We start from the raw sequence: 26,013 nt of genomic DNA on the forward strand, positions 1-26,013 counted from the left end.
CCCCGACCGGGATAAACATCCTTCATTCCTCCGCCTTCTACTTCCTCTGAAGTGCTGAGCTCCTCAAAGCAGTACTGAACCTCTTTCTCAGAAAGCACCCCAAACACCCAGCATGAAGCTATGAGCTTGCATCACTGGGGCTCAACCTAGTCTCACCATTAAACTACATTAGATCTTCTCTAGAACAAGGCACTGGAGAGACGGAAAATTTAGGGCCCCAGTTGCAGCCGGGCAGGCAGACTTCCTGGCTAAAGGCTCACAACAGAAGACAAAACAAATAAGGAAAAATATTCCCCAACAAGAACCCAAACACTGTCTTCACCAATGTTTATAGTCCATCCACAACTCTGGTAGGTGGAGCATGTGGATGGAGTGGTCTGTGTATACCCTGGGCTGGGCTGGCTTGAATTTACCTGCAGACCCCCTTGCAATCTCTGAACTGTGCACAAGAGCCCTGAAGCACGATCATCTGTTTTGAGAATAAAAATACCATAATAGCTGTTTTCTAAGAGCATTATTTTGACCTGGGGATGGCAGTGAGGCTGGGCCAGGGGGCAGGCAATTGGTACTTGAGGCTCCCAGAGAGATTCAAATATCTGGGTTTGACATGTAGTCTTAGAATGCAGTGGGAGGGTCTCTCATGTGTGGTGTGTGTGTGTGTGTGTGTTGAAGAGGGGAGAGAACTACTTCACTTGGGGCCTCAGATCTATGAAGGACACTGGAGTTATAATAAGGATCTTAAACACTACCTATAGACTAAATAAACACTACCAAATGCAAATCTACCTAACAGGGTTACTTAATCAAAAGACTTTTTTGTCAATATGTGCTTTCTTAATGGAGAGATACCAAGAGCACAAATAGTATGTGAAAATCTGCAATTATTTTAAGGTAGAAAGAGAATCTCCAGGTCAAAACTATGCTCTCCCATCAAGACTTTTGCCATATCAAATGCCATTTTATTTCTATCACTGAGTCTGGTTTTGTTTTCTGCCCCACAGTCCTCTCAACTGGCCCTTCTAGAAGAAAGGGACACCTCCTCCTGGTTCTACTCTAACCTAAGTGAGAAAGGAAAATCCTGACTCAGAGCCCCTCCAGGATCCAGGCTACTTCGGTGCTGTGTGCCGGTTTGGATGCAAAAACCTGCCCAGCCAGCTGCCCATCACTTGTCAGACCCTAGGGCACTGGGGAGGAGCCAGGCCTGGGGTGCCAAAGAGACAAGAAGCTCCTGAGCGTAACCTCAGTCTCTGTAACTTGAGATCTCCACTCTGTCGGGAGTTCCTGCCTAATCTTCCAGCCTCACTGCCCCTTTTCCTAAGCAGAGATTCTTCTAGGCAGCTGGTAGCAGATGATCCTGATTTCCCCCTCTTTGCTCCCCAGTGTCATCTAGCTGCATAACCATGGGAATAAGAGGGCGGTGGGTCCTGTGGAGACAGTGTGGAGAGCTGTATTTGCAAGGCCACAGGGAAGCAGAGTCCACTTAAGAGGATCCCTTGACATTCACAGCAAAGCTGCCCACTGGACTCTCTGCTGCCCCAGGGTGACCCAGAGCCAAAAGAACTTCAAATTCAAGATGAACAAGATAAATATATCCACAGAATGTCCTCTGTGTCGACAGGGTATGGCCACTAGACAGCACTTTCACACACACAGAACGCGCTCACAGAAGCCTCTGTCAAGGGGAGTATATCAAACTAGTACCATGAAGGTACTGCCTGTAACCCCCATCAACCATTCCACCTCTGCGTCAGCTGAAAAAATACCCAGTCAAGGTTTCTCCTTGAGTCTATTAACAGGGATATGCTATTTTTTAACCCCTACTCTATTGTGTGATATTCCTGGCTAAGGAACAAGGGGGAAATGGGAAGGTGGCTAGACAAAGCACTTACATTTGGCAGACAAATCAATTTCTATTCCACCAGGAGGATGAGATTGCAAGAAACAATTTATCTTGGTAGAAGGAAAAATCCTTGCACTCACTAAAATGACTTGTTCAGTATGTTAGGATAATATGCTTTTAAATTAAAATTTAATTTACACAATACTGCTCTGGACTGAGAAATGCAGCCAGAGAAAAGAATCTTTCTATTAATGTCTAACTCAATGCACGTTACACTCTCCCTGAGGCCTGTGTGTGTGCTCTTGTGTGTGCACAGGAGAGACAGAGAATGCCTGTGCATGTGTGAACACACAGATATTCCAGCTAAATTCCCACTTCAAGACAGGTTAACGAATCAGTGTTGTCCTCCAAGGTTTAATATTTTAGTGCAAATAATACTTTGTGCTTTAATAGGTTGAATTCACACATATTCATAAAGCTCCTCTCTGTTAGCATTGGCTAGTGGTCTGAGTTAGGAGGGAAGTGCTATTTACTAGTGTGGGACATATCAATGATCCCGAGGGACTCAGCTTCCCCTTCTGGAGAATGGAGAAAATCGAAGTCCTGCTTATCTCCTTCAGAAGGGTTTTAGGAACAAAATCAGAAACTGGATATGAAAGCCATTTACAAACTACAGTGCACTGTCTAACCAGGCCCCAGATCTCACCACTCCCTCCTGCCTCACCCCATACAGCTTTCCTGACTAGAGCAGGACTCTACCACCAACCTGCCCTTCCTACAGTGACTCATCAGACCTGGGAAAAGGTGCCACCTCACTTAGGGCTCTGTTAATAGTACTGAACACATGAACATGAGGACAAAATTAAACAATTAAGTCTCACCCCCTCCAGGTATGCTCCTGGGTTATATACTGACTCTGGATTCCCCAACTCGGGACAGAGACAAGTGGCCCAAGCGACAGGCCAGCATTTCCCTTCTAGGCTCCTCCTACTCCCCCAATCCAGCTCATCCACTTTCTAGCCCCGGATCAGTAGCTTCATCTCTCAACTTTCCTCATCTCTAAATCAGGATACTAGTCCCTGACTCAGAGCAGTGACAGGAGGAACAGAGCCAGGACACCAGAAGGTCCAGGACCAGGGCAGGAACGGGCCTCCACCCCTGCTGCTCCTCACCCTCCACGACGCCCACACCCACACTGCTGCGCCGCGTGTTCATTGGGGCCACGAAGAACCACTCGTTGGTCTTGTAGCTGTAGGCTTCCACCGACGCCAGGCCTGGGAGACAAGAGAGCCATGAGATGGCTATGGTGCTGGCCCTCACCCTGCTGTGCTAACTGACAGTGAAGACGAGGGAAGAGCACAGACCTGGGGGCTGGAAACCTGGGTGCAGGACCTAGCACTACCTCTGCCTCACTGTGGGGCCCGTGGCACCTCCCTGAAACACATCTGCACTGCGTCTGCCGGAGGGGACCACTAGAACTGACCCAGAGGGTGGGTTGTGAGAGGACGGGGTATAACGTAGATTGTTAAACCTACAGAGTAGAATAAACAGCGGAGGTTGCCTCACTGAACACCTATTCCAACCCTCTTTTCCTTGTCTTCTTCTAGAGTCTGGTAAGCTAAAAACCTGCCTTCCCAGACTCCCTTGAAGCTGAGGGTGACCAAGTCAATGCAACCTAAGCAGAACTCTGATGGGGACTTTTGAAATAGCCTTTGCTTTTCCGATACAGATGTCACCCCTTCCTGCTTATTGCTACCTGGAACACAAATGTATTGGCTGGAGCTGTAACAGCCACCCTATGATCATGAGGATAAGGCCAAGAGACTCTTAAAGAACTTGGCCTCCATATCCTTAAGCAACTGGACCAAGTCAGCTTGGACTTCTTGTTTCATGAGTAAAACAAAATCTCTCATTTGTTTAAGCCACTGTTTAGTCAGGTTTTCTACTAGCAGCCAAAAGCAATGCCTGAAAGAAACAATGCCCCACTACCCTTGGGTCTCTTTATTCTCAAGTTCCACTCTAGAGGGCCTAGGGGCCCTGGAATTATATGAGTGAGGCAAAGAGAAGGCTGACAAAGGTTATCGATTGGTGAAGACCCAATTTTTTTTTCAGAGAAGTAAAACATATATATTTTTTTAATTGAAGTGTAGTTGGTTTTCAATGTTGTGTTAATTTCTGGTGTACAGTATATTGTTTTTCATGTCACTGGGAGCCAAAGGATATTTCAGTTTTATAGAGTTACTGTCTACACAGACATCCACTTGGAAATATAAGGGGAAAGAAGATAATCTCTCCAAGTCCATGTCCACTAGTAACTTCTGACTCTTAACTTTGAAGCTAGATGAAAGCCAAGAGCAAGGGGGCACTTCTGCAGCAGCACAGCCTTGCAAAGCTTTAGAGGGGCAGCAGAAAGGGCAACAGACAGAGACTGCATGACCTGAGCCAGGTCTCTTCCCATGGCTGAACGTCGGCTCCCTCGTCTGCTCAGGGGAGGGTCCAGAACACAGCCCTGAGACACCCTCTAGCTGAACTTGCTCTACGTCTCATCTCCTGAGTAAATGGTTTCCTGGGCACTGGAAGAGAGAAAAGGGCCTCTTCTCAGTGTGGGGTCCTTCCTAGAGCCCTAGAAATGACAGCACGTGGGCAGCTACAAATTCTGTGTGGAAGAAGGTCTGGCTCTGACACACAAGCTGGGAGAAGAGGAAGGATGGATATTTTCTTGGGGCAGTAGCTACAGATGGACAGAAGGTTGGCCCAAGAACTGGCTGAGCAAACCAGGATGTGTCCCAGGCTGGGACGGGTTGGGACAGACTCCGGGACCTACCAGTACTGCCATCAAAGCCCCCCACGGCGTAGAGCAGGTCGTTGAGCACAGCCGCACCCAGCGTACTGCGGCGCTCCTGCATGCTGGCGATGGACGTCCACTGGTCCTTCACCCCATCATACACGTCCACTGTCCGCACACGCAGGGAGCCATTAAACCCGCCCACGGCGTACACATGGCCAGCCATGAACACCACACCTGAGGCACAGGAAACCAAGGTCATCTCAGACCCATGACTCATGTTGATGAGTGACAATAGGGGAACAAGGTGGGAATGTAAATAATTCACCACAGAAGGTGACCTTCAACTTTAGATATTTGTAAGTTGTTATGGGACTCATTGGATTTCTCTTGACATTTGCTTTTCTAATTTTGTTTGATTCAAGCAAATACTTGGATTAGCTTGAAGTCCCTAAGCACCTAAGAACTGACCCCAGAAGGTGCAGCTAGAAACTCTGTAGCTGGGGAAGGAGAAGGAAGGGAGTCCAGAATGCAGAGGTTGGTGGAAACAAGGAGTAGTGAGTGATTTCAGGACCGAGCAAAGAGAAGCTGGGCCAAGGCAGCCTGCACACCAGGAGATGGTGCAGCTCACCTGCTCTGCATCTCCTGGAGGGAAGCTCAGCGATCTGGTCCCACCGGTCCTCCTCGAAGTCATAGCACTCCACGCTGCGGATCGCCTTGGGTGCCTGGCCACCAACCACGATCATGACCTCCAGAAAGATAAGTGGACATTAGGTGGGTCTCCCCAACATCCAGATTCACAGGTCACCAATCCCTGTTACCTCCACATGCTCACTGTCCAGGGTCTGGAGGTGATGTGACATGCCAGTGTACAGAGCTACATACATGAAGATGGTGCCCCTAATCACCAACAGGGATGAATATTCAAGAAAAGTCTAACAAGCATCTTCCCATAGACATGCAACCAAACACTTCCCAAGTGTCCTTGCTCAGGACTATGCTGTGGGGTATGTACAGCCACTCAGGGCATCTTCTGAAATCTGAGTATCCCCAAGGCTTTGGGGTGGGAGACTAAATTTTGTATCAAAACAAAATGTTCATATATATACATATATATCAACATTTGAATATATTTTGGAATAGAGTACACAATTTAGATGCATTTTCAAGATAAAATTAATTCAAAAATATTATGTATAGACTGTAGGGGGGACTTATTTATTGCAGTATGGGAAAACAAATAGTGAAACACCACTTTGTGGTAGCTAGCAGGAAAATGTATGTAACTGAAAAAAATAGTGCTAATAGTACTATTTCCACAAGTAAGGTAGTAGCTACCACCGCCAGTTACTGTGTGAAGTATGTTGTTATTTGTTCATCCACATTGACAGATCAGGAAAGTAAAGCTCAGAGTACATGGGTAAATTGCCCAAGGTCACAAAGCTAAGAGCAGCAGAACAGGGAATGAAACCCAAGTGCACCTCGGACACAGAGGTGAAGCCAGCCCTACCACTCTCCTGCTCTAGAGATACCTTCTATGCCGAGACAGCTCACAACACCACGTTTTTCAAACTGCAGGTCACATTTCGTTTGTGAGTCACAAGATCAATTTAATGGGTTAGGACCAGTATAATTTTAACAGAACAGTACAGAAAATATAACAAGGGTGTTACTTCATGAAATATTTTTTCCAATTATACATACATGTATGTCTCCTAGAAAGCAATTTAAACATATTTCTTAGTGTAGGGGGAAGGAAAGAAAGAAGGAAGGAAAAGAGAGAAAGAGAGAAAGGAAGAGAGAAAGAGAGAAAGAAAGGAAGGAAGAAAGAAAAAAGGAGAGAGAGAGAGAGAAAGAGAAAGAAAGAAAGAAAGAAAGAAAGAAAGAAAGAAAGAAAGAAAGAAAGAAAGAAAGAAAGAAAGAGAAAGAAAGAAAGAAAGAAAGAAAGAAAGAAAGAAAGAAAGAAAGAAAGAAAGAAAGAAAGAAAGAAAGAGAAGAGAAGAGAAGAGAAGAGAAGAGAAGAAAAGAAAGAAAGAAACAGAACATCCCAAAGGAACCCAAGACACATTGCTGAGGCTTAAAGCTGCTGTTGCCTCCAGATACAAATGTTCTGTGTTTGACTTTCCTCCGCTCAGAAGGTCCACTGCTTCATGTAAAGAGCAGCCCTTTTCAAAGAGATGCTGAATTCTACATTTCTTCCCATCAGTAATTCTTTGCTTGGATAGGCATCCATGAACAGTTCAAGAGGGATGTTAACAAACACAGCCTCTTGGCAAATTTCAGACAATGCCCAACTTACTCCTCCATGGCCAAATGACTTGCCCTGCATTCCAAACCATATCTAGAACTTGCACTATCCTTCTGGTTTTGAGTTGATGAAGTTAAAATGAAATTACACTATTGCAAGGATTTTCTCTGAAATCTGATTTTGGGACTAAGTGAGAAAAAAAAAACAGTTTTTAGTTTTCTTTCTGCAGTGACCTCAGGCACCCAACACCCTCACACATGCTGTTCCCTCTCCTTGAAACACACTTCCCTCTCTCTGATCCCCCTACTCTAACACTTGCTTATCTTTCAGGTCTCAGTCTACACATCACTTCCTCCAAGAGGACCTCTGACCTCTGAACCAAGTTACATGTCCTCCTCTGAGGTCACAAATGCTTAGGTTCTCCCATGAAAAGTGCCCCATTTTGTGCTCTGTCTGGTAACCTGGTTTTCCTTTCTAGATAGTGAGCCCTGCCAGGGCAAAAAAATATGTCAGCCTCGATCATAAGATAACCCTACCGCCTTATGGTACCAGATGAAAGTGATGACTCAAATATTTATCTGGAATAAAGAATAAATGAATAGTAAATACCACATGCAAAGAGTTAAATGCAAAAATACACAGTTAAATGAAAAAAAATACATAGGCCAGAATGTCACTTTCTTGGAATAAGACATGTTGTACACCAGATTACAATTCTGGAGACAGAATTTGAGGAAAACAAACAAAAAGAGAAAGAGAGAGCCTTTCCCATCTTTTGACTCAACCACCAGGAGACTCTTCATTCTTTGCACAAGTTATCAGGCTCCTTCTGTAAATAAAAAAGGCAAAGCTTCAGGGGACTTAATCATGTCCCAGGAACTATCTTCTGCTAGTGTAGGGAAGTACATTCATATAGGAGAAAATCCTGCACTCATCTCTGAGAATTTTCATAGTAACACAGAAACAATATTACAGAAATGGAAAATTTTTAATGGTCAAGTAAAACCTGAATAGAAAGACAAATATAATACATGACAAGGTTTTCAAAATAAACTTGCCTTTGAGCTCATAAAACCACAGGTAAGAGACAACTTTTAAAACTCCAAACTTGTAGAATGATCTGGGAAGAGCAATTATGAGGCTTCGTGGGGCAAGACCACTGGTTTCTGAAAATGTGGAGGTAGCTCAAGGCAGAGGGAGGAGTAGGTGTACTTTATGCTTCTTTTCTAGGCATAAGAAATCCAATTTCTATGGCAGGTCTTGCAAGAAGCCATCATACAAGGAACACTATATTCATCACTGTCTAATAGTGGAGCATAAAAAGAATACATTTCCTATCTTGAACACTAGTGGATGGGTGTTTCCATAGATACCTGATCTCAGCAACCAATTAGACAAAAACGAGTACTCCCCAAAGTCTCCATGTATTACATCCCTGAAAGTATAAACCTCTAGCGACTTAAGAAAACCACAGAATGTCAAGGCAGGAAGAGACTTGAATTATTCTTTCTTACAAGCCCACATTTTACATTTCTAGAAAAACTCAGGCCCAAAGAGTTCACAAGGCATATTTCTTTCTTTCCTGACACCCCTAAATCCCAGTTTACTACAGATATGTAATGTCTTTAATAGAAATTACTGAATCAAATCAGCTTATTTAATGATCACTATTTTTAACATTTATCCCTCAAGGTAACCTTGAGTAAGAACCCTGAGTAGTCATACAGGAATTACAAAAAACCTAAAGGACTGGTTCCAGGCTAATAATTATGCTAGAGCAAATGTAACTTAATCACATTCAAGAAGAGCAGTGTACTTGGGAGCCCTGCAGTCCCGCAGGGCACCTCAGTGTCCTGGCCCCACGTCTCAGTGCTGTGTGGAAGGCTGCAGGCATCCTGGTGAGTGGAGAGTTCTGGGTAACAGAACCCTGGTGTTCCAGACAGGACAGTGCGGGGCACAGCTACCGGACAACTCCCAAGGAAAACATTCTCAGTTTGGAAAGTCAAATGGTCATTTACTCTAGAGACATGAGTGAGACTATGGAAAGACGACCTGAATGCTTAGGAAGGAAATTTCACTTCTAGCGTAACAAAATGGTTTTGAAATAAGTATGTAGGGGGAGGGCATAGCTCAGTGGTGGAGTGCATGATTAGCATGCATGAGGTCCGGGTTCAATGTGAGGTCCTGTTTTAATCCCCAGTACCTCCATTAAAAAAATAAGTTAAATAAATAAATAAACCTAATTAACCCTCCCCCAAATTTCTTTAAGATGTATAAGTAAGGCTATTTCTTTCACTTGGATGACTCTCATTCCACCAGTGTGACTGTGGGAGTGAAGGCTGGTCCCTCCTCGTGCAATAACCACCGCTCTGTGTCTGAGAGCCATCAGGTAGCAGAGACTAGCCAAGGAAAGGGCAGCAAGTGAACAGAGTGGAGCTTTCCAGCCCACTTGTGGATCAGAACCCTAACCCTAACTCACAAGTCATTAGACTCTCCACTCGGGTGAGAGGAATGACCGGGGCTTTGCACACTTTGTGCATCAGGCAAGAGTAGAGTGTGTGTCCAGACTCTCTTCCATGACCGGTGAGCTGGGCAGGAGGCAGGCCCAGCCAGTCGGTCCCTCGGGCCAGGGCAGGAAGCAAGAGTCTCTCTTACCCTGGTGCGTGGGGCCGCAGGGCTAACACCAAGAGTTCATCCGAAGGAGCATGTTGAGGTCGAGGCAGAAGACTTGTCCCAGCAGGTTCCTGAGCAACAGGTGCTCCAGGCAAGGACTGACAGCCCAGGTGAGAGACAATGGGCATTGGAGGACCAGCAATGTGAGAGCAAGACCCAGGGGAGAGAGAAGGAGCAGGAAATAGACTTTGGAGTCAGACACACCTGGGCTCAAGTATCAGCCCAGTCAGCTGCATGAGCTGTGTGAAACATGGGCAAGGCACTTAACCTTGCTAAGCTCACTTCCACTACCTACAACATCAGGAAAATAGGATGTTTCTCCCATGGGCGTCAGGAGGCTTAAATGATATAAAACATTCAGCACAGTGCTTGGTAAATAGCAGCCACTAAATGTCAGCTTTTATTATTAGACCAACACCAGCATCATTACTACTGTTTAAAGCAGTTGCTAAAAAACAGATTCCCAACAAATGGTAGAAAAGGACACTTATGATCTGTGAATGGCAGAGTGAGCACCACTAATTCCAGGCATGATGATGGGGCTTTCTCAGGACTCCAGGGTGTTTTCCAGGGTGTGGCCTGGGTCCACTTAAAGGACCAAGATGGGAGAGGAGCACTGCCCACCCATGGGCCTGGCCCACGTGAGAAGTCATCCTACCCACCCTGCCAACAGCCTTGTTTTCAACGCTGTCTTTTGAAAGCAGGGCAGCCCAACTCAGGAGGAAGCCACCCACTTCCAGCTCAAGTAGCTTTTTGGTGTCATCTTTAAAGATTCGAATAGAGATGTCAACTGAACTGAAATGACAGTAAAAAGTGCCAGGTTCAGTACATCTCAAAAGGCTTCATGTGCATCTTTCTGTAATCTCATTTCTCTGCTGCCATCTGCAGAACAGGGTAAGGTAGGAGTGTTACGAATGGCTGGGAGACAGCCCCTAGTTGTCCATGGCAACCCAACCTCAGGGAAAATGCTGGGTGGTGAATGTGTGGGAGCCCAGACAACGCTATTAGCTGTTCCAGCTCGAATATGTCAGTATGACCGGTGCATTTATGGCTCAGGAAAAAGCACCCATATTAGCCTCTGCAGCTATCTCAAGGCAGAGTCCTATTTCTTTTAGGGAGGAGGTCTGGCTGGCAAACAGGTCCACTGCTGAGAATTGCTGAGAACAGTGCAAATCTCTCTCCATCACTTTGTCTCTCACAGTCAGCTCTGTCAGAAAGCCAACTTGGACTTAATTCATGAAAACCCAAACTAGCTGGCCCTTGGCATTCCTGTGGCTACTCCTCCAAGTAGCCCCATTGTATCCTAACTTCTCCTCTTCCTCCATTTACTTGGCTACTTACATATTTCTTCCTTACTGTATCAGAGGGACTTCTCAAAAGTCCCCAGAGGGTAGGAATCAAGTTTCTTTCCATCCAGTACTCAGAAAAAATGCTTTTGTGAAATGTGGAGGCAAGTTCTGGAGTCAGTCATCTTAGGCTTAAATCTCAGCTCAGCTATTTATTAGCCTTGCTTACAGATAAATCACTAATTCTCTGATTCTCCTCCACTCAAGACATGGAACTTAATCACCATCCCCTCCCTTGGGTGTGGGCTTGACTTGCTGATGTGCACCTAGCAAATAAAATACAGCAGATGTGATGGGACATCCCTTTGAGAGAAGATTATTAAAAGACTACAGCTCTGTCACGGACGTGCTCTCTCATTCTGTTGCCGTACACTCACTCACTCTGGGAAGCCAGCTGCCATGTCATGACACTGAGGCAGCAGATGGAGAGGCCCAGGGGCTGAGGAAGTGATGCCTATTCCGAGAGCGAGCTTAGAATCAGATCCTCCCCACAGGGGCCCTGGAGGTGACTACAGTCCCAACTGGCAGCTTGATGACAACTTCATGAGAGGCCCTGGGCCACGAAGACCCAGCTAAGCCACTCCAGGATCCCTGCCCACAGAAACTGTGAGATAACTAACATTTGTCATGTTAAGCCACCAAGGTGGGGGTAATCTGTAATGCAGAAATTGAAAACTAATACACAGTGAGTGGGTGACACAACCCAAGATCCAATTTCCTCCTGTGTAAAATGGGGATAATGACAATTTTGAAAATCCTATGAGATTAGAAATGTAAATCCCTCAGCCCAGTGCTGGCACACACTATGTGCTCAGCAACCGAGATCTGCTACTGCCATCATTGTGGGGCGGGCGCTGTGTCATGGTCAAGAGCATAGACCAATAAAGAATTCCTATAACTCAATATTTAGAAAATAACCCATTTTTTTTAAATGGGGAAAGATTTGAACAAAGGCTTCACCAAAGAAGACATGCAAATGGAAAATAAGCACATGAAAAGATGCTCAACAACATTAGTCATTATAATGAGAAATGCAAATTAAAACCACAGTGAGATACTACCACATACCTACGAGAATGGCCTTTTTTTTTAATAGATAATGCTAGTAGTGGGAGACTATGGAGTAGCTGGAACTCTTGCACCCAGCTGATGGGAACGCATAATGACACAGTCATCTTGAAAAACAGTTTAGCAATGTCTTATCAAGTTAAACATTTACTTACCATTCAACCCAACAATCCTACTCCCAAGAGAATTTAAAGCATTTACCCAAGAGAAATTAAAATGTATGTCCACACAAAGATCTGTAAGTGAATGTTCAAAGCCACTTTATTTGTAACAGCCAAAAACTGGACATCCAAATGCCCATCAACCGGTGTCTGGATAAGCAAATTACAGTATATCCATATGATGGAATATTCCTTAGCAATAAAAAGGAATGAACTCTTGACATATGCAACATGGATGAATCTCAAAAGCATGAAGATTAGGGAGGGAAGGCAAGCTCAAAAGGCTACATATGGCATAATTACCTTTACACGACATTCTAGAAAGACAAAACTGTAAGGACAGAAATCAGATCAGTAGCACTCAGGGGTTGGGGGTGGGAGAAGGAATTTGACTACATACAAAGCAGCACAAGGGAACTTTCTGGAGTGATTAAAATATTCTAATTTTGATTAGGATGGTGGTTACATGACAGCGTGCATTTGTCAAAATTTATCAAATTGCATCCCTAAAAAGAGTGAATTTTACTGTACATAAATTCTTATACCTCAATAAATCTGAATTTAAAAGAAAATTATCTAGGATGTTAATAATGAGGGAAACTTTGCATGTGTGGGGACAGAAGGTAGATGGAAAATCTTTGTGCCTTCCCATCAATTTTGCTGTGAATCTAAAACTGCTCTAAAAATACAAAGTTTAATTTAAAAAAAAGAAGTAAATGTATTGGAAATGCATCTGTTGATGAGATGAATACTGCTTTAATTAAAGGAGATTTTGATGTGAAAGAAAAAAAAGAAAAGAAGGAAGAAAGGGGAGAGAGAGAGAAGAAAAGAAAAGGAAAGAATCTTTTTCATCTGTCACCAAAATCTGAAAACCTGCCCCCGGGAGGCAGTTGTGTACAAGACTTTGGAGCAGAACAGACCTTGTTCAAACCCCACCTATGCATGTCCTAGCTGTGTAACAGGACAAGTTACTTAACCTCAGGAGAGCTGTGCCCCCTGAAACCAGGAGTAGACTCCTCTCAACTACAGATTCAGTATCTGGGATAGGGCACAAGGTGTGTTGGGGGAGGGGGAGGTTCTTAGCACGCTTAGTCCAGGCTGACATAAACTTGACTTTGATTTTCAAGACTGTCTTTTTGTGGGTGTATGCAGTAGAAGCTAGATGAGGAATCTAGAAAAGGAGCGGTCACTGGGTATGGTCACCAAACAAAGAAAATGGACCAGCTCTGCACCATTGCCTTAGCTCCAGAATACACTCCCCAGGAAAAGAAATCATTAACCTGATACTATATTGGATAAAAACCTCAGTTTTCAAAGAGCAAAGTCACAAAGACAAGCAACAAGGCCAGCTGAAACCCAAGGGGTAAAAAGCCACCTCCACATATAGACACAAAGCTTGTGGAAATTTAGATTACAATGAAGGTGCTATTCAAATCCATGGGACAGAGGGAGATTATTTAATAAAATAACTTTGGGGGCAACTGGCTCATGATTTGCAATACAAATAAAGCTGGATTCCTACCCTCATTCCTTAACCTAAAATAAACTCTAAGTTTATCAAAGATTCAAATGTAAAACATAAAAGTAAGAAAGAAAATATGAAGTAGTTCTTTTTTAATCTCAGAGTAAGGAAAACATTTCTAAGTAAAACCTAAGCTATAGAGCAAAAGATAGACCTTTTGATTACTTACTGTTCTTTAGGATTCAAAAAAATGTCATAAACAAATTTAAAGACAAACCACAAATTAAGAAAAAAATCAAAATGCATACATACTAAGGCCCAAACTCTTTAAAAAGAACACTTAAAAATCATTAATAAAAACATATAGTCTAGGTTCCTTAAAAAACTAAAATTAGAGTTACCATATGATCCAGCAATCCCACTCCTGGGCATACATCCAGATAAGACAAAAACTCTTAATTCAAAAAGATACAGGCACCCCGATGTTCATAGCAGCATTCTTTATAATAGTCTAGATATGGAAGCAAACTAAATGTCCACTGATAGATAACTGCATAAAGATGATGTGGTATATAGACACAATGGAATATGACTCAGCCATTAAAAAAATGAAATAATACCATTTGCAGCAACATTGATGGACCTAGAGATTATCATACAAAGTAAAGTCAGACAGAGAAAGACAAATATCGTATGATATCACTTACATGTGGAATCTTAAAAAATGATACAAATAAACTTATTTACAAACCAGAAACAGACTCACAAACATAGAAAAAAAAACATGGTTACCAAAAGGCAAATGGGGGAGGAATAATTTAGGAGTTTGGTATTAGCAGATACACACTACTATATATAAAACAGATAAACAACAGGACATACTGTAGAGCACAGGGAACTACCTTCACTATCTTGTAATAACCTATAATGGAAAAGAATCTGGAAAAGAATATATATATAATATATACATACTGTATATATATTTTATACACACATACACACACACATATAAAAGTGAATCACTTTGCTATACACCTGAATCTAACACAACATTGTAAATCAACTGTACTTCAATGTAAAAAACATACAGCCTGACAGAAAAATGGGAAAAGGACTTGAACAGAGAGTTACCCTCCAAAAATACAAACACCAAAAATCCTATGAAACCAAGGTTAATCTTACTCACAAAGAAGAGCAAACCAAAACAAGATGCCACATTTTAAAGAGTATTTGACATAGAAATGTTTAGACAATTTAAAAATGGAAATTATTGCAAGGCCCATTAATAGAGGACAGTTAAATAAATAACAGTATATAAATATAATTAAATAGCATATACCTATTACCATTTAAATGCTCATGCTAATAACACTGAAAGCGGTCTGCAGCATCTGGTTGAGTAGGAGAAAAAAGATTTCAGTCTGTGTAGCAAGATTCCATGTATCTAGACAAGATTCCATGTATCTAGAAGTGTACATTTTGAATATTCACATATTTGTGAATACACAGAGAAACGTCTGGAAGAAAATTCACTGAAATGGTAACAGTGATTGCCCCTGGGTCAAAGGATTTTAGGTGATTTTCACTTTATTTTGAAATTGTAGTATCCTTTTAATAATCTGCAATAAGCACATATTTCTATAATTAAAGAAAGCTAAGTTATATCCATTTTGAAAAATACAAAAAAGTTCCAATGCAATATTCCAATAAAACAAAACACATCAACATGCAATAAAGCAAATGGCCCACTGGACCAAGGCCCATGTCCTGTGGCTGAGCCTCCTAATCGAAGGTGGGCAGCAGGAGATAGAACTCTCAGTTTACAAACGTGGAGCCGGGTGCAGGCTGGTATGAGCACAGAGAACAGATGTGGAGAGGGGAGAAAGACTCAGTTGAAACCTGGTTCTACAACATTAGGTGTTGACCTTGGGCAAGTCACTTAATTTCTCTGACCCTTAGTTTCCACCTTCGCAGAACCAGGATAACTGCTTCTACCACATATGTGATACCTTCAGCTCACTGCTTGGCACATAATAAGTACTCAATAAATGTCAGCTGCTTATATTATTATCTGGGACATTTGTAACCTTCATTCACATTGCAACCACTATATTCTCCATGATCTGGGGTCACAGAGCAGAGTGGAGATAAGGAACAGCAAACCTTGGAGAATCCAAACATCTGGTCTTGGACAACATGCTTCTCCAGTCCCGTGGAACCCTTCCTGGAAGCAACAGTCAAGGAGTATGGCAGCCAGCCGGAAAGAGGAGGAGGAAGAGGACAAAGCAAGGGCCACATAATCCTCAGGTGCTGCCTACTGGTAGTGGATGAGCCAACACGACTCATTCCTCTCCTCCCACCCTTCCTCCTGGCTTGGCTGGGACCTCCCCCGAGGCTTCATATGTTAGGATCCTGGAAAGATGACTCAAATGCCAAGCCAGAAAGGACTTCAGAGATCATCTAGAACAGCATCCTTCATTCTGCAGATGAGAGGCCTGAGGACCAGGCAGAGGAGGGGACCTGCAGGGAACCAAGGCAGCCAGCACCCAACATGAACCTCGATCATAGTGGCCCCTCCTTCACTCATCCTTCCCTCTCCCTGGATGCTCCCCTCACACATTCTCAATTCCCCTCTTCTCTTCCCCTGCTTGATTACCTGTCAGACTTCTTAAGGCCCCTTCTCTCCTCTGGCAGCCCTAAGTGTCCCTTATGGCTCTGTGGTGAGGGAACAAACCAGACTAGGGCTACTCTGACTCAAATAATAGCCTAGAAAGAGGACTGTTGTGGCCATCACTAAGCCAAGACCCACACAGCCGTTTCTCAGCCTCCAAAATAAACAGAGCCCAAACCATGGTGTGAAACAAGAAGGACGGGAGAGGGAAGAGCCTTGAGTTATTCTCCAACCTCCCAGGTGACACTGAAGGTTATCTTGAAATTCTTAGCAAACAAGACCCTGGAAGAGAAGAGGTACCAGCAGATTCAAGTGGAACCAGCAGACTCCATCTCCTAGGTGGTAAATACAACCAAGACGCAGGGTAGCCATGGGTGAGGAGACACTTGGAGACAGGAGTGGAAGGCCATTTTCCCAGGTCACAGTCCCGACTTGGCAGTGACTGGGCTGGGGCTTACCTTGGGCAGGCTGACTGGAGTCCTGGGCTTGGTCCTTGGGTTTTTAATCAAGAGCCTCTGATCCAGAGGGAGCAGATGGTATTTCATGGCTTCGATGAGGAAGTCCTTACAGGTGTTGTTATTCTTTATCAAAGTTTCTTCTTCAACTGTCTAGAGGTAATAACCCACAGGTGATCCTGGAGCAGAGCTCAGCCCCTTTCCCAAGCTGTCTCCCTGGGCTGAGTCATTCCTGCACTCCCACTCTCAATCATCCCCACACCACATCATCTCAGACCCCAGGAGAAAGGTCCACAGAGTTACAGCTTAGTGCCCACCTCCTGCATCTCAAGAGTGCAATGAAATAAGCAATTCATCTCTGGCATCAAGCAGAGATACAAATCCCAGCTCTACCACTTAACTCCCCTGGTCCTTAGTTTCCTCATCTGTAAAATGGGCATATTAAAGTCCCCCACAACCTCACAGCTTGTGTTTGTTTGTCTGGAGGCTTAAATGAGATTGTGCAAAACAACGACAACTGATTGTCCCAAAAGCTTCTTCCCATATTCCTTCTAGTTTGAACGTATTACAATGTTTAACGTAAATAGACATCTGAGAGAAGGAGAGGGAGGGAAAGAGGAAGATGATGGGATCCATTGGCCAAACCTTGGAGGCACAGGGTATAATAATTAGGTACAATGATCACAAAGAAAAATTCTTATCCATTTTCCGACAGTGCAAGCCTCGGGGGGTGGGGGGCAGCAGCCAGCGAGGCGCTCTCTAAAAAAGCAGTGGGATCAGAGCACAAAGAAGGTCCTGCACAGAAATCTTACCTATTGACCTCCCCTTGGGCCCCATCTAAGCTGCGACTGTGGCTTCTTCGTGTCTTAGTCCAGAATGAAGGACTTAAGCAGGGGCTCAGCAAGAGTAAGCCTAAATATTTCACAAGCAAAACTAAGGGTGATGCCATGCAGGTCCCCCGACTCTCAAATCTCTGCGCTAGGGTGCCAGGCAGATCACTATGTGGCTTATCCCTAAGCAGGAGTGTGGTCTTCGGAGGCTACTTCATGCTTTCTTTGCCAGAGTGTTAGGGAGTTGTTGGCAAAGGTCAAGTCCATTCAGCTGCTAACATTGTCTCCTGGTTGGACAGCTCAGTGCTGGACCCCGGGAATAAAATGATGAACAAGACAAGGGTTCTGATCATGAGGTCTCAAGTCCAGTCAGAAAATGAGAAAGGCCTCCCCTCACCACAATTATCTCAGCCCTCAAGCTGTCATGCACAGGCCTGGATGAGCCTCTCCTGGGTCCCCTCCTGCAACTAGGAAGGGAATGTGGCCAGGGCCAGCACTGGCTGGGCAGCATCGGAAGTGGCAGGAAGAGAAGAATCAGTGAGGCAGCGCCTCTGTTACCTCTGGGCACCTCCTTCCCCAGAGACGATCCCCAAGAACATTTCATTTTCTTGGAAGGTGTTTTTTTCCCCCTCCCACTGAGGGACTGAGACAGGTTGGAAAAAGTCATAAACCTTTACAGTCAGTTAAAAAAAGAAATAAAAAGGGTGGGAGAGAATCTCTTAAAAAGCTTGAGAGGAAGGAGAAATGCAGGAATAGCTGCTTCTCCCAAAGAACACATTCAGCTTGAATCAAAAGCTCCCCCATTGACACAACATTGTAAACTGACTATACTTCAATAAAAATATTTTTTAAAAAAAAGAATAAAAAAAAAGCTCCCCCAGAGAGTTAGTGCTTCATGGGTACAGAGTTTCAATTTGGGGTGATGAAAAAGTTTTAGAAATGGATATGGTGATGGCTGCACAGCATGATGAATGCAATTAATACCACCGAACCGCACACTTAAAAAGGTTCAAATGATCAAGTTCATGTTATATACATTTTATCGTAATAACAAAATTTTAAATAAGATTCAGCATGTTATATGCTTGGCACAATATTTTTTAAGCCTGATAAATGTTAGCTATTTTTAAAAACACACACACAAAATAACAACAACAAAAAACACCTCCCCCAGGAGTCAGTGTTGTTCAGGTCTGCCCAGGGCTCTTCCTTCTCCATCCTCCTTTTCCACCATCAGCCATCCCTGGTGGTTATACTAGCTTGAAGTTTTCAAGGTCAAATGAGTGTAACTGAAACATCTTCTTGTTCTGAAAAGAACCCCTTAAAAAACAAAAAAAGTCCCATACAACACTTCTCATGCCCATTGCCTCTGACCCCCTTCTCCGGAGCTAAATCCGACTTTGCCCTAATGACCCAGGAACTATTTCCTAAAGTCTCTGTTAAGTTTCAGGTGTGGGCACCTGATGGAGGTTGTGAGTGGAGGGTCTCTTCACCTTTATCTGGAACCCAAGTCCGCAGGCCTCCCTTCCTCCCTGGGAAAGTGAGACTATGCTGTAGGCCACATGCCCACCCGGACCTGTGGGCAGTACCACCCCCTTCCTCTGCTCAGGACAGTGGGAGGTCTGGCTCCAACCCTGGGGGCTCAGGTGGGTTCAGTCTCTCCACTGAGGGGACCTTTTCTACAGGAAGGATACGCTGCCACCAGGTGGCAGTGGTACCACCCAAAGTGTAAACTGCAGGGCACATACACAGTCTTCCAAGTACACGCCTCAGCAGCTGAGGAGAGGCTGACGTTTAGAGATTCAGAGAACATCTGACTGAGCCCTTGGGCCTGTGGTCAACAACATCACAAGCTGAGGACTTCACAAGCGCTGGTCAGGATACCACGTCTCCCACAACTACTGAGAGTAGCAGTGGTTGTGAAGGTAGCAGTAACGTCACTGCACACTGGGTTGCAGGCTTTACCAGGATTATCTCATTCTGTCCCCAAACCATCCTGTAAGGGCAGGTGCTATTTCTACCAGATGAGAAGACTGAGGTTCAGAAAGGTCGAGGACTTGCCCAGTGTCACATGGCCAAGAAGCGACAGAGCTAGGCTGCTGGACAGCTGAACCTTCTCTGACCCTTGCTGCACACCGGCCATTCCTCCCGAGAATTCTTGGGGACAGCTCAGGGCCAGCCTATGGCCTTGGCATTGGTTGTTTATAAGTTTTATCCTCTGTCTGCTTGTGAAACATCTAATGCCATTGATGGCACAAAGTGAGTCACGTACTGGACAGACGTAACAGAGAGTATTAAAGGTGGTCCCAGCTTACAGAAGGTGTGCGCTTCAGAGTCAGATAGACGTGGGCTTGAATCCTGACCCTACCAGCTGGTGATGCCAGATAAACCCCCACCTCCATAAGCCTTAAGGCCCAAATGTATAAAAAGGGGGTTAATACCTCTTCTCCCAGGGTTGTTATAAGGATTAATAGAGAAAATATGGGGGTACCATGTTTTAGAGGAAGTAAGATGCAATATGTACTCTTCCCAAAGAGCTGGTTTTTACAGTCCTGAATTGGGCTCTCAGTTGCCTTAAAAAAGGGCAAAAATGGAACACAGAAACAGGATGGAAAAGTCCCTTCTTGCTGCAGTCCTCTACAACAAAAGCAGCTAATGTCCATTGAAAATTTGTTGTTCTGGATTCCATGCTAAACACCTATACAATGTCTTTGGTCCTCACAATAACCCTGCCAGGCTCTGCTGTAATTTCCCTTCCATGGAAGAAGAAACTGAGCCTTGAAGAGGTTAAGTGAAAACTCAAAGCTAAGAAGTAGCAGAGGAGGGACTAAATCTAGTTGTCTTACTCTCAAATCTATGCTCTTAAACCTTACATTACCACACCTCACACTTAACCCAGTGGGTTGGTGCCCTCATTCCACACAAAAGACCTGTAAAAACCCCTCACCACTCTCTATACCCGGGGCTGACCACTGCTACTCCTAGAGGTCTGGGCGAGCAGGGAAGCACGTGGTTCTTCGCACAGCACTCACCTGCACTAGGTAATCCCTAGGTAAGAGAGGGAGACGGACATGTTCCATCAGCTTTGCCATGTGCTCTAAACGAGTTTCTTTCTCATAATTGATCCATGAAATCACAGCTTCAAATACCTACAAGGAAAATCAACACAGGTAACTTTAGCAAAGAGACAATAACTGTAAAACAGCTTTTCAAATAACTTCCTCAACCTGAAAAAATAGAAAGAAAAGTTACAAGTCATCCACAAGGGTGCTTAACCCGAGGTCCAATATTTAAAACAAAAACAGAAAGTCTTTCTTTGCTAGCTAATGTCAGAGAGTGATCTCTCTTTCTCCCTCCCTCCCTCTTGCACTCTCTCTCTCACACACACACACCCACACCCACACACACCCATGAGTGCAATGATAAACCTGTTACCTCAGACGTAGAATCATCAAGCTTCACTGCAAAACAAAAATCACTTCCAAAAGGTACTTCAGGGCAGAAATGCAGAGCCGTAACTCTGAACTCAAGAGGACCAAAAGCCCTGGGATAATGTCATTATTCCCTCACACATACCCTATCCTCATCTATCTCCCGTGTTCATTTAATGTAGAATAAAAGCAATAAAGATATCCTCTGCCAAAAGTTGGCTGTAGTAGTGAATGTGACACTGAAGGGCAGAGAATGGCAAACATTTCTCCTGGGGTTGATCCTCTCCTCTGAGGCGAGATTTCATTTCTATACAAATCAAAACAGGACTTGGAACCAAAAAAGGGGAATCTATGGCTTGGGTATTCGCCTTGCTCAAGGATAAGTTCAAAAGCAAACTCCACACCACCATAGACAGAAAGACACATAAAACTCAATGTTGCTAAGGCTTCGGATAAATCATCACTGTTGACAGAAACTTAATTAACATGGTTTTTTAAGAGGGGCAGGAAGAATTTGGCAATATTAATCAAAAATTAAATGTGCACACTCTGACCTAGAAATACCACTTCTAGAGCTCTATTCTACAAAAATATTCACAAAGGTGGTACAGAATATGTGTTCCAAGATGTCTGCTGCAGCATTTTTTAACAGGATAAAAAAGGAAACAATCTGAAGTCCACTAGCGGAGAAATTATTAAACTAGTATTGATACCATGGGATATTTTCTACTATTGAAAACCAATAATAACAATAACAACTAATAATAAGACAAAACACTTTCTTGTGCCAGAAAACAAGAATGTGCTCCCAAGGTTAAGGTGGGGCGTGGCGGGCACATCAAACAGATACTGAATTAGATGGTGTTTTTCATTGCCGCCATTTGGGACAATTTAAACATCAAAGAGAATAATGAAGAAATCAGATCAGTGCTGATCAGGAAGGGGCCAAGGAAAACTTTTTGTGCTAACAGATCCGTTCTGTATCTTGACAGCCTGGGAGTTATACAGACATACGTATTTGTCGAAACTAACCCAACTTTACACTTAACAGCGATACATTTCACTGGGAGTAAATCATACCTCAATTTAAGATATTCTTAGTTAAAAGAAAAGGATAGTAATGAATCATAACCCAAAGAATGAAAAAGAGTCCATGAGTCCATAAGGATACTTTAAAAAAGTGTGGGAAGGGCTATTCTTCATGGAAAAATGCCAGCTAATAAAGGTAAAAGGGATGACAGAATAAGAAAAATATTTTGCAACCACCAGTGTAATAACTAGTTAAGCAAAGATCATCCTTAGGTGTTGAAGTCACTGGGTAAAAAGTTGTTGGGGAAAAGATATCCACAGTCCTCAAAGTGTCACCTTGCAGATTACTTATTAATTAAAAGGGGTGGGGGGGGAGTCTCAAATGGGGAGATCTGACAGATAGCACCTTTAACGAGTGATCAAAGTTAGCACCACCAATAAATAGGCCAAATTTATATTATATTCCTGATTTTGATTTAATGGCAGGGATGCAGCATGCCCTATGTCGTATTCTTCCTAAAACATTTAACCTGAATCTTTTAGTGAGGAAACACTCAGACAACTCCATGTCTGGAACACTCCACAAGAGAGTTGGCCTGGATTCTTCAAGACCGTTATGATTATGCACAGCGAAAGAGAATGTGACAATGAAAGTATGTATGTTCACGTATAACTGAAAAATTGTGCTCTACACTGGAATTTGACACAACATTGTAAAATGACTATAACTCAATAAAAAAAAGTTAAAAAAAAAAAAAAAAAGAAAGAAAGAAACAGACCAAGGTCACATGCTAACCAAATGTTCACATGACTGAACATACCATTAGGTGCTTACAAACCTGGTTCTCTCCCCACTGTGAATGGAATTAAGATGCATAAATAAAATTAAGTATATATGTAAAAAAATAATAATAATAATAAATAAATTAAAAAAAGACTGTTATGATTATGAAAGACATCAGAAAAAGAAAAGGCAGGGAGACAGTTCTAGATTAAGGGAATTCAGAGACATGAGAACTAAATGCAAGTCATGATCCTTATTTGAATCATGGATTAAAAAGCAACAACTTATAAACGACTATCTTGAGACTTAGGAAATTTGAATGCTGGCTGTATCTTAGGTAATATTATTACATCAGTGTTACATTTCTTTGGTATGATAATAGTTTTATGGCTAGAAAAGAATTTCCTTGTTCTTAGGAGGTGTATACTAAAATATGTAGGGGTGAAGTGTCATGACATCTTCAATTTACTGTCAAATGGTTCAGCAAAATAAAAGATTAACTACGGAGAGAGAAAGCAAGTTGAAGCAAAATGTTAACAAGTGGTGACTTCAGGTAAAGAGGATATGAATGTTCATGCCTTCAAACTCTACTATAGGTTTGGAATTTTTCAAAATAAAAAGTGGAGGGGAGAAGAAAAGAAATCCGAAAAGAAAAGGCAAATACTACAATAAAATTTACAATTTCACAATTCACAAATTGAAATCAGAGCTGTAGCTCCCAGGGTGGGTAAAAAACCTCCAATTTTTCTTACCCTAACTATATTTTTGTGTGTATTGATATGCTAATGATGCTTTGACCCTATTTCCTAAGGATATCCTGAAGTCAGGCTGGGCATGCTCGAATTGGACGAGATACCAGGAAGGAGTCAATCAGAAGGGAAAGAGAAGGGAAGAGAAATGAATGGAATGGAACAAAAGGAAAAGAAGATAATGCGTGTACAATCTGCACCCATTTCTGTCTAAAATAACTTACATGTGTACAAACATAAACACACACACCATGGAAGTCCTCCCCGTGTAGTTCATTTTTTTAACTCTCTTAGAGCTATGTCTCTCACCCTCATCCCATTATTTTGTAAACAGCTGCAAGTTTCTTCAATTGCCCTTAAGATCCATGAGACCGAGGACCTAGTCTTACTTGCTGGTACATAACACGTACACACTCAAATACATTTTAATGAATGGACAGAAAAATGAGTTCAGAATAAGCCTGCAAGCAGCCTGGAACAGAGAGCAGGGCTGAGGCTGGATTCTTGGTGGGGAGAGCAAACCCGGGCCACAGACCAAAGGATGCTGGAGAAGTCTGGCTTTGCTGGGTTAGGTGGTGGACAGCAGGTCCTGTTCTGCCTTGCACTGTGGTTGCCCACACTTCTTTCTACTTCCCTTGACTAGACAGTAAGCCTTGCAAGGTGAGAAGTGTACCAGCTCTGTCTCTGCACTTCCTGCCACTTAGCACAATGCCAGGCACAGAGCACATGGCTGGTTGAGAAAGCCTTCCTAAAGAATGAGCCACAAGTCCTCGACGAGGTGGGATTTACAGATCATGCCCTTCCCCGTCAACCAGCTTAGTCTTTATTATAAAAGCTGCAAAGCAGGTTGAGTCTAATGAAGTCGATATGTAATCTTATCTTTCTTTTTGGCTTGACTTGTCTAACTGGTTCCACTCAGTTGCACTGTTTACCTACTCAGCTGTGAAAGCCACGGTATTCAGCAGCAACGGTGACCTTCTTGGCAGCTAGGGAAGGCCGCGGATTTTTTTCATTTAGACTTCATGCTTGGAAAATAAGCAAATAAACTCCCAACTAGCCCAAGTGCCTAAAATCATCCCAACAGCCCCTCCCATCAAAGGGCCGGCCAAGGCTAACGGGGAGCTGGTATTCCCCACATGTGGGGCCCACAGATACCATCGCCCTGGACTCTCCTGAGAGCCGGTGAGGAGACATTGCTGCCCTTTAATGAATGACTCGCAAGTCCAGGGCCAGAAAGCAGCAGTGCTGGGTCCCCATAAACCCATCTCCAGGGCTCAGGCTCTTTCCCGTTATTCTCGGTAGCTGCGCAGTTGGCAAACCTCAGCCCACAGGCTACATGCACCTGTTTTTGTAAATAAAATTTTACTGGAACACAGCCACGCTGACTCATTACAAATCATCGATGGCTGCTTTTGCATGCAATAGCAGAGTTGAATTGAGACTCTGTGGCCCACAAAGCCTAAAGTATTTACTATCCACCTCTTTATGGGAAGACTGTGTCAACCCATGGTCTGTAAAATCTAAGCAGAGAATCTGTGGCTTCAATCATGGGACAGGGTGACGTCTACTTAGATGAAAATACTTTTCATGGGCCCCACGAGGAAATACTCAGCTGCCCGCAAGGCATGCTTAGGATTTCACTTTTAGACAAAGAAACAGCGCTTTCCTCACTGCTTCATGTTCCAGAACCAATCTCTTGAGTGCCACAAGGCTGCTGTGTGGAAAGGAGATGCAGAAAATTGGATTTCACAGTCCTCGGCTCACACTTCCAATGTAAGCACCAGCCTTGGCCAGAGACCCTCAGATGAACTCAATCCTTCTCCGCCAACCTCTGAGTTCTAGGGGCTGCCAAACCAGACTGTACCTGCTCACGGGGTGGAAGGGGCGGCCCTGGGGCACTTATGCCTGCTCTCAAAATGTGTTCTGAGAATCGAGGAGGGGACTCAAAATAGGCAGGGTGGGGACTTGGCAAGGGGAAAGGTCCAGTTAAGGGTGCTTCTCAGCAAAATACACGACAGGGGAAAATAAGCCAATTTTGAGAACATCAGGGGAAAACCCAGATTTCTACATGGACCAGATTTGTTACTTGAGATTTGAGAAGGACTAACTTCAGCAATAACAACAGGCACAGTGCTAGGCATTTTACATGCCTGACCTCATTTAATCCACCAAAAAGTCTGTGAAGTAGGTACCATTGCTCACATTTTACAGATAAAGAAATAGCCTCAGAGATGTCAGTAACTGGTCCAAGATCACTCTGCCAGGAAGTAGTGGATCTGAGATGTAAACTCACCTCTAGTTCCAAAAACCTAAGTTTAACATTATGCAATACTGCATATCAGAGGCATGAGTAATTGAAAAACCTGAAGAGACTGCTGCTGAGAAACTACATGCCTAAATGCAAAATCCTAATTACATCTTCCATGCCCTCTTAGGACATCCCCTCAGTATATTTTTCTTTTCCAGGGACTGAGCCAATAG

The 26,013-nt window shown here is 43.6% G+C and overlaps 1 protein-coding gene across 5 annotated transcripts in view; it reads right to left on the reverse strand.

The window, feature by feature from the left end:
* Positions 1–26,013, reverse strand: part of KLHL3 (kelch like family member 3) — a 238,162-nt gene that overhangs the window by 14,187 nt on the left and 197,962 nt on the right. For all 5 annotated transcript variants that reach the window (XM_032476820.1, XM_032476819.1, XM_032476817.1 and 2 more), the window contains 5 exons: positions 20,572–20,688; positions 16,713–16,862; positions 5,257–5,374; positions 4,665–4,862; positions 3,013–3,114 (listed from right to left, as the gene is read on the reverse strand). In XM_032476820.1, coding sequence (XP_032332711.1) covers positions 3,013–3,114; positions 4,665–4,862; positions 5,257–5,374; positions 16,713–16,862; positions 20,572–20,688 — 685 coding nt within the window. The remainder of the gene's footprint in view (positions 1–3,012; positions 3,115–4,664; positions 4,863–5,256; positions 5,375–16,712; positions 16,863–20,571; positions 20,689–26,013) is intronic.

Source organism: Camelus ferus, chromosome 3 (assembly GCF_009834535.1).
Source record: "Camelus ferus isolate YT-003-E chromosome 3, BCGSAC_Cfer_1.0, whole genome shotgun sequence".
Taxonomy (NCBI): Eukaryota; Metazoa; Chordata; class Mammalia; order Artiodactyla; family Camelidae; genus Camelus; species Camelus ferus.